The sequence below is a fragment of the Paramacrobiotus metropolitanus genome, unplaced genomic scaffold (genome assembly GCF_019649055.1).
Source record: "Paramacrobiotus metropolitanus isolate TYO unplaced genomic scaffold, Prichtersi_v1.0 Parri_scaffold0000048, whole genome shotgun sequence".
Classification (NCBI taxonomy): Eukaryota; Metazoa; Tardigrada; class Eutardigrada; order Parachela; family Macrobiotidae; genus Paramacrobiotus; species Paramacrobiotus metropolitanus.
Window position 1 is genome coordinate 242,488 of NW_026570268.1, and position 13,310 is coordinate 255,797.

The 13,310-nt window shown below is 50.0% G+C and overlaps 2 protein-coding genes across 2 annotated transcripts; one reads left to right on the forward strand and one right to left on the reverse strand.

Moving 5' to 3' along the window:
• The first annotated feature begins 2,754 nt into the window (after nt 1-2,754).
• Nucleotides 2,755-6,164, forward strand: LOC129591807 (proliferation-associated protein 2G4-like). Its single transcript, XM_055487626.1, has 11 exons — nt 2,755-2,772; nt 2,853-2,955; nt 3,052-3,722; nt 3,890-4,012; nt 4,071-4,176; nt 4,236-4,305; nt 4,633-4,725; nt 4,790-4,932; nt 5,049-5,209; nt 5,369-5,646; nt 5,705-6,164. The coding sequence occupies exons 3-11, from the start codon at nt 3,620-3,622 to the stop codon at nt 5,960-5,962; spliced, it is 1,335 nt and encodes a 444-aa protein (XP_055343601.1). The 5' UTR covers nt 2,755-2,772; nt 2,853-2,955; nt 3,052-3,619; the 3' UTR covers nt 5,963-6,164.
• Nucleotides 6,165-6,285: 121 nt separating this feature from the next.
• LOC129591762 (pre-mRNA-processing-splicing factor 8-like) lies at nt 6,286-7,866 on the reverse strand. Its single transcript, XM_055487563.1, has 4 exons — nt 7,813-7,866; nt 7,041-7,223; nt 6,752-6,988; nt 6,286-6,618 (listed from the first exon to the last, which is right to left on the reverse strand). Exons 1-4 carry the CDS (start codon nt 7,864-7,866, stop codon nt 6,286-6,288), a joined length of 807 nt encoding a protein of 268 aa, XP_055343538.1.
• Nucleotides 7,867-13,310: the final 5,444 nt, after the last annotated feature.

Consider the following 13,310-nt stretch of genomic DNA (forward strand, 5'->3'; position numbering starts at 1 on the left):
ATCGTAGTTCTCTATTAAATCGATCACGACATTAAAGAGCATAAAAAGTAAGAAAGGATGTACAATCCCTTTTGAAAAAAGTCCATTTGGTTAAAGCGGTTGGCTGTGCCACACGTTTGGGCCCATGTAATGTAATGCATTTGACAGACATTTGCGGAAAGCTAAAAAATTTTTCGTGCAGCAGAGTTCTGTGTCATTTGTTTCATTATACCTTGTCAAGGGTATACTACCCGTAGATACTCATCTTCCGGTTTCGCCAGTTGCCTGGTTAAGCGCGTTTCCTAGTGTGGGTATATCAAAAATACGCTGGCGTCCGTCGAAATTACGCCATGCTTTTCCGGTAAAAAATCTACTTAATTCACATTTTTGTATCTCTGAGAAATACTAATGTGCACGAACAGTTTCCGCTCTCCATATATCTGAAAAAACCGTCTTAGAAATGTGCATTAACAGATCCCTACCACTGATCACTTTTACTGCACCACAAAAATTGATTTTGACAAGCACTTCCTGAAACGCCAAACGATTCACAATATTTCAAACAAACAACAGCTGAGAGCGTAATACAAAGTACACAATTTCGTAAGCGGTGGCCTCAGCACATAAGAACCTTAGGCTTATAGCCGCTGCTCTACTATAAAGTGTAGCGATAGACCGTGCTCCGTAGTCCGTGCAGTGGTAAAATAGCGAAAGGCTATTTTGCCGGTCATACTGCGGCAAAATAGCAAAAGGCTATTTTCGCGCACTGTGCGGCCAAATAGTGAAAGGCTATTCGGCCGACCATGGTGCGGCAAAATAGCTAAAGGCTATTTTAACGCAGTGTGCGGCAAAATAGCAAAAGGCTATTTTGACGCACAGGAGAAAACTGCGGCAAAATAGCCATAGCCTTATATCTGACAATGATTCGGTATAAACCACAAGAACAGGTTCAGGGGGACAACGACTACCAACAGGCTAGTTTAACGAGTAACCAGCTGTACATCAATTAACCAAAAAAGAACTGGCTCAGAGGGACAACGACTACCAACAACGACTTCCAGAAACGAAAGCATCACACCGCTACAATTTTTAGAAGAGCAATTAATTGAGCAATACTTAAGCAATTTCTGTTAATACAAATTTCGTTGGACTACAGATGGTGAATTCGTAAAACCCTCTACTGCCTCATTACGGGTAATCACTTCCTGAAGAAATGACTGGAGACGGAGGTCAACCGAATTTGCAGTTTCACAGAAAAGTCACTGGGATTGGTGTATCCCTTTGCCGAATCCAGGAGCTCCTGAAAAATACAGCTACGTGAACGATGCGCACCCAAGTTTTTTTCTGTACAAAACTCTTACCTTCATAGAAATAAACTTAGTATGTCCCCAACTAGCATTCTCTGTGTTGAAGAAAACTTATATTCTCTGCAAAATTAGGAATTCGTATTTGCTTCGAGATTAGAATGATGGGTTATCTGAGGCTGCAGTAACGGAATAAACACACACCTTTCTTAACTGGTGCAACTCCCAGTTTCCATGGCAGCAGAAGCAGGTCTCCTTTAACCCAGCACGTCCAGGAAGCCGATTCCGGACATCCAGAACATCGCAGCGAGACGCCAAGATAGGCAGACGCATTATGAGCTTCCTTCTTAGCACGTAAACTCCTGCAAAACAACGCAGTTCACTGGTGTCAGTATGCCATATTCTTCGCCTGCTTTTCTTGCTGGTATTCCACTAGGCGGTTCTCTCACCAAAGCAGCTTTCCGACTGTTACGGTATCGCTGGTTGTCTCCACCAACTTTCTGATATCCGGAATCGTGTAGTTAATGACGCAATATCCACATCTACAAACAGCAATCGGAAATTGCGGCTACAGTTTTCGAAGAAAAACGAACGCGCTAACACTGATCTCCGTAGGGAACGGCAGCGGCGGTTTGACGTCAGCGTGCTTGTAGTGGTAGATATCCCATGCCTAGGACTGCAGAAGCAATCCAGTCTGGAAAAAAAGCCCAGTTGATTTAAAATGCTTCTCATGTTAGGAATCCATATTTTTGCCTGCACTATACAAAATCTGCGTCAGACTCAGAAGCTGCCAAAGCAAGCCAGTGCTTGATATGATCCATTACCAATCTGAACCAAATATCAATCGCTGCAAATACCGCACCTGCACGGGTCCATCCAGCAGTTGAGTATCGGTCAAGAGCGGAAACCGAATGAGGAACAGCATCGGGCCCAGCATTTCACGTCGGTTGGCGGAGGAAGTTTCCATATGCTTCTGCTTGCACAAGTTGGTGGCCCACCTGCCGAAAACAAGCTGTTAAAAAGATAACGGGCTCGCGGTTTTTTGCCATCAGGAGGGGAATGAAAATCTTGTACTTGTCAACCGACGACCATATGATGTCTTCGCTGGCGGTCAACGAATCCCGTTGTAGAATGGTGCGTAGCTCATCTTGTCCAAACAACCGTCTCTCGTCATGTGGGCCGCAAACTTGTGCAAGGAAAAAGACATGGGCGTTTCCTCCGTACTGGGCCAGGCGTTCTTTTTCATCCGATTTCCGCTCTTGACCGATGCCCAGTTGCTCGACGGACCCGTGAAGGTGCGCTCTTCGCACCCATCGATTAGTATTTAATGAGGCAGACATTTTCCTCTTTAAAACAATCCGAAATGTTCGATGAAATACTATGGTTCTGCAGAGTGGTTTGTTGCTGCAATCGGAAGGATGGGACATATACCGCTAGAAACACGCTACTGCCAAACCGGAGTTGCCGTTCCCTACGGAATCCCGACAAAGTACCCACGTAACAATGCATGCCCTTTTGTCGTTTATCCGTAGACTGCAACGGTATTGTAGAACTTGTCGGTGTTTCTAGAGGTACGCGCAGAAGGCATCGTCAACCATACGGTTCCGGATGTAAGGATTTTATCGGAAACATTAGTGCGCAGCAAACCCACTAAAGTCGGAAAGCTGCTTTGGTGAGTTTGGTGTCGGTTGTGGTATGCGAATCTACGGTTGTCGTACGGTAATAATGTGGTTTAACGAGGACTTCAGTCAAATGTATCATCTGGCAGGAGTATTCTGGTGAAAGTGACTAAAGGGACGGATGATAAGCCTTCTACACTGGGCGTTTACCTGAAATGCTCTGGCTATCCGAAATCCGTCCAACAACAGTTGTTTGTGGTAGCTGTATTTCCTGCTGTTTTGGTACTCAGTATTCATACTGACTGGCCAGCGTTATTGTCGTATTAAATATACCTACAGTATTTGTAATACGTGACAAGCAGCAACACGGCGGCCGGGTACGCGGACAGCACATGGGGAAGCAAGCGGTGGTCATTTCGCAGCGCGACAGCGAATACAGCCACCGCAGTCGGCGGAGCGTTACCTGCTACCGCTGGCTGGTATTTGGTAATGGACGCGTAGCCAATGGGATTCCAGCCGCAGCGTCTGCGTGGAAGCGGAACGAGCACTTCTGCTGCTCGAAAATTTGACGCTGATTCATCACGAAGAAGTCGGATTTCTATTTTAATTCCTTGATCAAGGCCTGCGGTTGTAAAATTAGGTACGGAGTGCTGCAGGTTTCGAGAATTCCTCTTTCTCCTGTTGTAGAACAGTAGATGTACTCTCGTTCTCTTGAAAATGTCCTCGTCGTCCGAGTCGAGTTTCGACGAGCCCGAAGAATGCAGCGTGGCGAATGTGGCGGTGCTGAACAAGTACAAAGTTGCTGGGAAAATCGCAGACAGTAAGTGAGCGCACGTTCCGCATCTCCCTATTGTCGCCCATCCGCGCCGCGTTGCCGTATGGGGAACACTGCAGTCGCGCGGAACTGGGGATTATGTGGTCTGATCTGTGCTGCTTTGGATGATGTTTTGATGAGACAGACAATTGCAAGTGTGTCGTTGCTTGCAGAAGTCGCGCAGCGAGTGGTAGAGAGATGCGCGGCAGGTCATTCCGTGCGAGAATTATGCGAAGAAGCTGACAAGATGATCGTCTGGTTGACGTCGTCCATTGAAACTGGAGATCTGCGTAAAGGTAGGAGCTAGGTTCGCTGCACTCTGCTTCGCTTGCCTTCAGTGCACTGCGTTGACAGGTGTAGCCTTTCCCGCGTGCATGAGCGTCAACAACTGCGTCTGCCACTTTTCGCCCCTCGAAAACGACACGGACGTCAAGCTGAAGAACGGGGACCTCATCAAAATGTATGAAGGATCTTGATTGTGGTTTTGACCAGTTATTGAGCACTGCTTTCTTCCTGCAGTGATTTGGCCGTGCACATTGACGGATACATCGCCTGTGTCGGATATTCACATGTGGTTGGCGCGACGAAGGTTTGCTGGGTTTTATCGCGCGTTTTATCGAGTTGCTGGGTTTTATCGCGCTTTTTCTTTAAATGTTGCATCTTTGCATTTATCGTAATTTACGTGGCATCTTCGTCTAATTATTTTATAATAATTTTAATTTTAATTTTGTACCGGTGCGTTGGCCGACTTCTGGAACAGGTAATAACAATTCAAATACAAATGAAATGATAAAAAATAATATGTAAATCATTATTTTGTTGTTTAAATGTTAGCACTTACTATACTTGATGACTTGAAAGTGCTAAATATTTTGCGAAAGAAGTGATGCAAGAAGGGAATTGTGGGTGATTGCAGAAGAAGCCAGCGAGCGGACGGAAAGCGGACGTGGTCCGGGCGGCGTACGCGGCCCTGGACGCCTCCATGCGGCTGATCAAGGCCGGGGTTGATGTGCGTGTTGTAGTTGTCATCGCAATCCGTAGCTTAGTTGAAAAGGTATGTCTGGTCTTGGCAGAACTTCAAAGTGACGGAGGTGATCCAAAAGGCGGCGGAGGCGTTCCAGTGCAAGCCCATCGAGGGCATGCTCTCCCATCAGCTGGGCCGCAACCAGTTCGAAGGCGGCAAGAGCATTATCCTGAATCCCAACAGCGCCCAAAAGTACGGAGTTTTTTGTTATTGTCTGCATTTTCTACAGTTATTGTTTCTGTAATTTTTCTCTAAATGGTATTGATTTATCCTTGTGCGCCATGTCGAGCATACTGCTTTGGTGGTAGACGTGAGCACGAGAAGTCAGAGTTCGCTGTCAACGAAGTCTACGCGCTGGACATACTGGTCAGCACGGGCGAAGGGAAGGCCCAGGAAGCTACGGCGCGCACCACCATCCACCACCTTAACGACCTCGCCTACCCGCTTCGCATGAAGAAACCCGTCAAAGGTGAGCTGCGGTTACTGCACATTGTCACTGTAGTGCGCTCCAGTTAAACCTGACCACACTGTAGTATGTAGCGCAGTTTGTCAACAATACGATTCTTCTGGATAGCTGGAGAAGCTGTTGCGGTGTGCTTTCTCGGTTGTGATTTCAAACATTTTTCAGATTTTTTGGAACAGACGAGCGAACAGTACGGGACGCTGTGTTTCCATCTGCGCAACGTACGTAACCACAAGGCGGCCCGACCGGTCATCGCGGAGTGCGTCAGCCACGGCCTGCTGACGCCGTTCCCTGTGGGGTACGAGAAGGACGGCGCTCTGGTGGCACAATTTAAGTGCACGCTGGCTGTCACGGCCAACGGTATCCGGTTGATCGCCGGGGGTCTCCCGCTGGATATGAACTCCTACAAGTCCGACCACAACATCGCCGACGCCGGCTTGAAGGTGTGGCCGCACATATGGTATTGACATTGTCACTGGTCTGATGCTAGTCGTTTAACAGGGGGCAGCCGACGGAAAGAAGCCGGCTAGCAGTTGGCGCGGACGGCCTAAGAAAGGCGAAACATTCCCGATCGAGATGTTCAAGGCAACGCTCCCGTCTCCCAAACCACGCGGGAAGCGTTATTCGTTCGCTGAACGAACTGAGACGGCCGCATTAGTTCGCCAGTATCGCGGATCCATGCAATGGGTCGCGAATTACTTGGGCGTAGCCATCCGCACTATCAAACGATGGATAAAAATTAAGTTGCCGATAGAGTAACAATCGCACTCGTCTGTGGTGTAATTATACGGAGTTTCTTGTGTGCCGCGCAGGCGCAGCCCGTGGGTTCGTCTCACTCTGATGTAGATCGGCCTGATATTCATGCAAAATGCTTTCTACACTTTGTTCTTCCTTTTTATTAAGCACCCAAGTAGAAAGAGTTGGTTTTTAATCGGTAAACTGAATTTGAAGAGAACTTCCCAAAAAAATTCGCAGCAGAGCAAAATCACGTTGCACACTGGAAGGCTGCCATTTGTTCACCACGGGAAGCGTTGAAATTCGTAGTTTTTAAGTTTTCAGTTCATTTATTTTTGTTAACTGTTTCAATAAGTGAAAAGCAAACAAAACGCGTCCGCACCGATGGCGCGGACGCGCCACTCGGCGCGCGAGGAGAACCACTGCGTCTCGTAGTTGGACGTCGTCGTCGTCACGATGGCGTCGCCGGACTTCGTGGTGGTCTTCGTTGCGACAGCGGTTAAATTGGACTGCTCGCGCGTCTGCTTCTCGATCTCGGCAATCTGCTGGCGCTGCGCCGAGGAGGCGGAGATCTCCATGCCGAGGATGATGTCGCGGATCTCCGACTGCGTCAGCGAGGCCACGTTCCCGTTCTTCTTCCCGTAATCAGCCACAATCACGTCGTTCAACGCCACTTCCACCTGCACAAAATTTCACATTGATTTACATACATTAATGCATCAGGATATCATGATAAATAATAAGAAAGTAAATATACAAAAACAAATACGGAAAATAATCAGCAATAATATTATAAAATGCTTATGCAACGACCTTGATCCATTGTTCGTCGGTGAGCGTGGGCCAGATGTGCGGCTCGGTGATGGTGGTCTTGTCCGGCTTGAGCACCACCTTGGTCCGCTCCGTGTTGACATGCAGCGCGCGTAAAATCAGGACCAAACGCGAAAAGGCGGTGTAGGAGGAGATGTTCTTCAGCCAGTCGTCGTAGAGGTTGAACAAGACCATCTGCAGCTCGGTGGCCCTCAGCACCATGTCGCCCAGCTGCTCCACCTTCAGCACCGACTGAAAGGGCAGCTGCAGTTCACTGCCCTTGATGACATACGTTGGGGAAGTCCAGAAGATGCACTTCCAACGGGTCCAGCACGCCCGTGCGCGTCACGATGATCTGCTCGGGCTGCTCCTCCACCGGCAGCGAGCGGATCAGCGCCGCCACTTCCTCGGCCGTCTTCCACTTGACTAACTGACCCAGACGCTTCTGCCCGGCCCACACCGAAGTATGGATCACCTAAACACGGGATATTATTACGTTTGAACTGACAAAATTTACAAAAAAGTTTCCAAATTCCAAGGAAAAATTCAAAATAAAAAAGACGGAAACTTAATCTTAATAATTTACCAAAATTCTATTAAATGTGATACCAAAATTACCAGGAATTTAACTGACAATTTAAAGATGATGTTTCCAGGACATCCCGGTTTTTATGTGCCTAATCAGCAGTTTCAGCAGGGCAACATGTCGGGTGTGATGTCCGTCCTGCCAAATTGGACGGCTTTTCCGCAACAAATGGCTGCGTACTACCCGCCGCCGGCGATGACGCCCCAGATGTTCCCACAAGCACCACCACTGTATCAGCTAATGATGCAGCCGCAAATCATGGCGGCACATCAGGCACCGCCGTTTCCCAAGCTAGAGCCGAATATCTCTGGCCAGGCTCATCAAGGCGATCAGCCAGGAAACAGCGGTGAACCGTTGCCGCCGGGCACAGAAAGACCAGTTAGTATCCGGTCAGCCTCGGCAATCTCTCCGTTAAGATCGCCGCGCCCAGTCTTCAGCCCATCAGGGCCGGAGCGGACACAGAACGGTGAACCGTTACCGCCTGGAACAGAAAGACCGATATCCATTCAGTCGGCCCTGGCACCAGCGCCATTACGATCGCCGCGGCCGAATTCCAGCCCGCGAGGGCCAACACCAGGAACCAGCGGTGAGCCACAGCCGCCGGGCACAGAAGGACTGATTGGTAATCAGCCCGCTCCAGTATGGATGCCACCGCAGTTCCCACGGCCAAACTTCAGCCCGCGGCCACCGACGCCGCGACAGAGCGAGTACGTGGCGGAATTCCCACGATCGCCGAGGCCAGGATTGGTCCCAGTACCGCAATCGGCGACCATCACTCCAAGCGAAACTCAACAGCCGGACCACAATAGAGACGTGGCAAACGAACTGGTAAATGACTCACACCCGTTACTGGACCATCAGTACGAAACTGTTACGCCAGAGCCTCAAGATGATGCGGCCGGGAACGTGGGAAAAAGCCCCAGCCCCATGAGAAGCGAACAGTCGACCGAATATTCGACTGAACCGCCGACCAGAACCCCCGTGCAGAGCCCCAGTCCCGTGAGAACCGATCGGCCGAATGATTATTACTCACCGGCGTCACCGAAAGAACGTAGTTCTCAGAGCGTATACGAAGGTGCAATGGACATAGATTCTTCACCGCTTTCGACCGTGGGAAAAACCGTGGATACCGTGGGAACCGAACAGTCGACCGAATGTTTCACTAAGTCGCGGATCTCACCACGGCCGAATTGTGACCAGCAGCCCGTGAACGACCGGGCGAGCGAGACAAAAACTCCACCTGCATTGAGAATTGACCACGGTACGAGCAGTTCCCATGATCTCGAAAAGCTGGCAAAATGCTACGAAGCCAACCAGCAAGGCCGAATTTTGGTTGACAAGATAAAACGGCCAAAACGTGTATCAGCATGGGTCAAAACCAGCACTTGGTATCCGCCAAACGAGGAAGACTGCGAACCAGCTGAAGAAATCGACGCTATGCAGACCGAAGCTTTGGAGCCGGAGGCAGACGATAGCAAAGCTGCCACACCGAAGTCTGTGCGAGCGGACCGCTTCGAGTCTTCCCCTGACGACGATGACGAAAAACGCGAAACCCCAAAGGAATACAGCTAGTCCAGCGCCAGTAGGACGACTGCCTCCTCGGAAAGCGTTGCGAAACGTCCAACTGTCAGTAAGACGACCAAAGCGATCGGACAAAATCTTTCGGGTGCGCAGGCCGCAGACGACTGTTTCGACAGAGTAGTCGATGAAGAATTGCCGGTCGGGGAAGACATCAAACCGAAGAAAGAAAATCCCGACCCCCTCTTGGATATCTTCGACATGAGCGCAATGATTAAAAGCGTCAAGTCAAAGATCACGAAGGCCAAATACGGAAAAGTCCCGCTTAATGTTCCCTTGAGAGAAGAACTCAAGGCGTACTTACGCAGCGTAGAATATCAGCTATCACTCGCCATGTTTAGTCGTGTCGTTGAACACGGATTGAATCATGGAGACTTCATTGTGTACCACGAAGGGTGGAATCCCAAACCGCAACTGAAGTTCCCAACAAAAAGGGAACCTCATCAGTAAAAATCAAGACGACGCCAGACTGCAAGTGGAAAGAACTATCCAAGAATCGGCCAACCCCCGTGGATCGACGTTGCTTCAGATAGCGCGTTTCAGAAATGCAGTATATGAGAATGGGCGTGGGAACCTGAAGACCATACAGACAGGATCCCAGAAGATTCTTCAGTGCCTTGTGAAAGAGCAGTTGTATTGCACAACGAATGTCAACCGTGGATTCAGCATTCGTTATACGATGAACGAGTTCATCCCTTCCGAAGTGGCAAAGAGCATGCACAACCGCGAGAGCTACAATGAAGACATTCACGGTCCCAGCAGAGTAACTGAAACGAAAAACGCTCCCGCCAGACAAACTGGTGCGAAGCGTAACACGGACACAGACCGGGACCCAAATAAGTCCCGATTGTCTGGTTCGGCAGAAGAGCCCAGCACCTCGGCAGGCCCTGACCGGTCGACATCGTCACGAAGTGAACAGAGTAGCAGCCCCGAGGAAACACCGAGAAAATCTCGACCCGCGGCGGTAAAGTCGACGAAAAGCGACTTCGACCATCTGTTCTGGCAGTGGACCAGGGAGACAATCGATGATCTGGTCACTCAAATGGTTCGGCAAAAAGAGCAAGAGAAGTTCTAACATATCCCACGGTTTCCAACATTGTTAAGGAGATGCGGCAAGCACAACCCCGAGCGAAACCTCCGAATAAGGCGATTGTCAGCGACTATCTGAACCGCGCATACGAGAATCACTGGATCGTGCGACGGTATAACGAAAATACGGAAGCTTATTACGAGCTTGCACCGAAAACCATAGAAGCAGGTCCTCGATTTTCGTCAGGCGAAGACTGGATGCATTTTACAAGAATGGCTATCCGCTCTATCGGTCATCCAGATGGTGCAACTATGCGCGAAATACTGCAGTACCTGGTATGGCATTACCAGATGTTCTGCTCCGATTCCCCAGGCGCAGATGATTACCGGGATTTGGAAATCCGCATTGAACATACGCTAAAGCTTATGGAAAATGACGGAGAGCTGTTGCCGCCGCAGAAGGAAGGCAAAACTCCACGTTATCGTGTTGGCCGATGATTTTCCCACGACTGACTAGGCAAAATACTCTGGTCACAACATTACCAAATTGAAACACGGAAGACAAAATATTCTTACCGTAGCCAACCGTACAAAACAGCCAGACAAAATACTATGGGAACTATAACATTAAGTCTATAGCAAAATATCTATGACCAAAGTTGCAAAAATGTTTATTATGTTTGCAGTGTGAAATGAACCCCGAACGATTGCACGACCGGAACTGTGCCGCCTGTCGAGATAACAGCCGGAATGCCCGCTACGGTGAGAAGTTCCCATGCATGAAATGCTTCACCGCGCGGGAGAACAACCGTGACAGCAAACGGGACGCCATGTACTATGAAGCCGTCCGTGGGAACCCCGACGCCTACTTGAAACTGGTCAAGAACGACGAGTTCCAGAAACTGATGAAGCCACAGCAGTCGCGATTGTGCGACTTGGCTATGGAACGTGCGGCCCGCAAAGAAGGAGGTTGGGAAAAGTTCCCACTTTCGCCGGCCACGTATGACCAGATTGTTGGCAATCGGGCTGGCTCCAGTCACATGCAGTTCCAAGTCCCGGCACTGTCCACTCTGAAGCCGCCGGACGAAGCGCTGATGGCCAGCCTTCTACAAGATGACATGGATAGCGTCCTACTGCAATGATTCATCGAAAAGATCCATCGGAACATGCAGATGAAGCCGCGCGACCTTGCGGCTCAGCATGCCGGAATGAAAGCTATCGAAGAGATCGAACGAGCATTGTGTGAACCGCCACAGAAACGCCGCGAGACACTGCAGAAGTTTCAGGCGATGGCGAGTGGAAACAGTGGCCCATCTTCATCAAGCATGCTGGCGCCGGTGGCACGCCTTTCTGGGATTGAGCCCTTTAAGAAGCCGTTCACGCGACCCAGAGCGCCTTCTCCGCCGCGAGACTACGGATCCTCGGACGAATATACCGGCCCACTGAAAATGAGTGCTATGTACTATTACACTCAGGGCCCAGGTGGGCAACAACCGTCTCATTCGCGGAACTCCGATGTCTTGGCCCCGACAGATGCCCGCCACCCGATCGGTCGTAATCGGAGCCCGGAAGACGCGCGCCAACATATTAGCCGTCAGAGAACCGGACAGATGCAGCAACTGGCACCAGGCCTGTACACCGCGCCATGTTTGCTGGGCTGCGCGTTTGCTGATGAGCGTAAAGCACTGGCGCAGAGTGCTCATAGTAGCCAGCAGAATCGGGACGGAAGTTCCTCTGGCTCCTCGGGACGATCGGCAAAGCGTGACGGTAGCCTTGTTGTGGATACAGAGCGTTCACAAAAGAACGCGCGGCGTGTGAAATCAGAAGCCCACAACATCAGTGTGGAAATTCCCACGGCCGTACGCGGGCCAGAAATGATGGATATGAGCGATGATGATGTAGCGGAAACCGACGGGGATGCGAGTGCCCCGACTTTTCGCATCGCAGCTCCACGACAGCTGGCTGAAACCATCCGTGGACGGCTAAACTTTTCCGTCACTGCCACGCCAAAAATCGAAGAATTGCTACTGAATCTGCAGCAAGTGTTGGACGTGACCGGATACGCAAAGTTTTTTGCTTATAAAAAGTATGCCAACATGACGTTCACCGACTACAAGGCCGAACATTTCTGCGCAAAGCGCGGGTGCGGTCTCCCTTGTGCGCTGGATGAAAGCGGAATGGACCTCCCTATGGTAGCGCCGAGCTGGATGCAGTTATCACAGCTTCCCATTAATATCTGCCCGAAAGACAGGGTGAAGTACGTGTATCAGTTTGTTCACCCTGGAGCTCACTGCGCCATGACCTATGTTGCCGCCAGAGCAGCGGTCGGTCTACTGGACAAACCAGTAACGGGCGAGGAAATCCAGAACGGCTGGACACGTGAGGCAGCGCTGCAATACGCATTGGCTGCACGTTTGGGACACCACGTTTCTCATTGGACATTATGGTCGGCCGATCGCAATCGGACACTCCCAACGAACCTGCGGCCGATTGTATTCCAACTCGGACTGCCGCCGAATGACTGGCTCGCAGCCCAGGAAGTTGCTCACTGCCTTCGGGCCATCAAAAACCACACCGACGCTTATCAATATGGCTTGGCCCATGACGAGTACGACCATGTCGACGAGTTTTTGAAATGGACAATCGGCCACCGTCGAGAGATTGATATGTCGAAAGACATCAAGACGGTAAAGCTGAAGGTCATGAAGACCGCACCTGTGACGACTGACACTGGGGGAACGGACGAATCTCGTCAGCCCTCTGCAACCCAGAATCACGTGACTGGACGAGAAAAACCGGAAGAAAGGTATGAGCTCGACCTTCACGCCGGAAATGACTTCGACAACGAGGGAGACAGCCGCGGGTCTGGCTCGAAATCCGGCGGAACTCGAAGGCGAAAGTAAACTGTTACGATTACCGAGTGGGAAACAAGCGTGTATCTGTGTGACCAAATATTCACGCGGAACCGCTGAGCAATTAGGTCCCCAGATCGGATAACTTTTGCAGTATCTTATGTCGAACAGGTGCAGTGGTGAGAAAGCTCAGTTGACGACCGTGAGAATGTTGTAGAGTGACGATTGAAACTTGATTAAAGGATGGTGAGAAAGCTCAGTTGACGACCGTGAGAATGTTGTAGAGTGACAATTGAAACTTGATTAAAGGATGGGAACTTCTGTCTGGCCAAATATCCAAACAGCCCACACGTTGACCTTTAGTCAGGGACATTGTACAATCCAAAATACGATTGTCTTTGTCAAAGGAGAACGCAGGTCAGAGAATCGGGAAGTCGCAGGCATTCGATGGGCAGCCCCATCAAACTGTAGAATTGTAGGGTGTAATTCATAGGGGAAACAGTCAGAACGGAGAGAA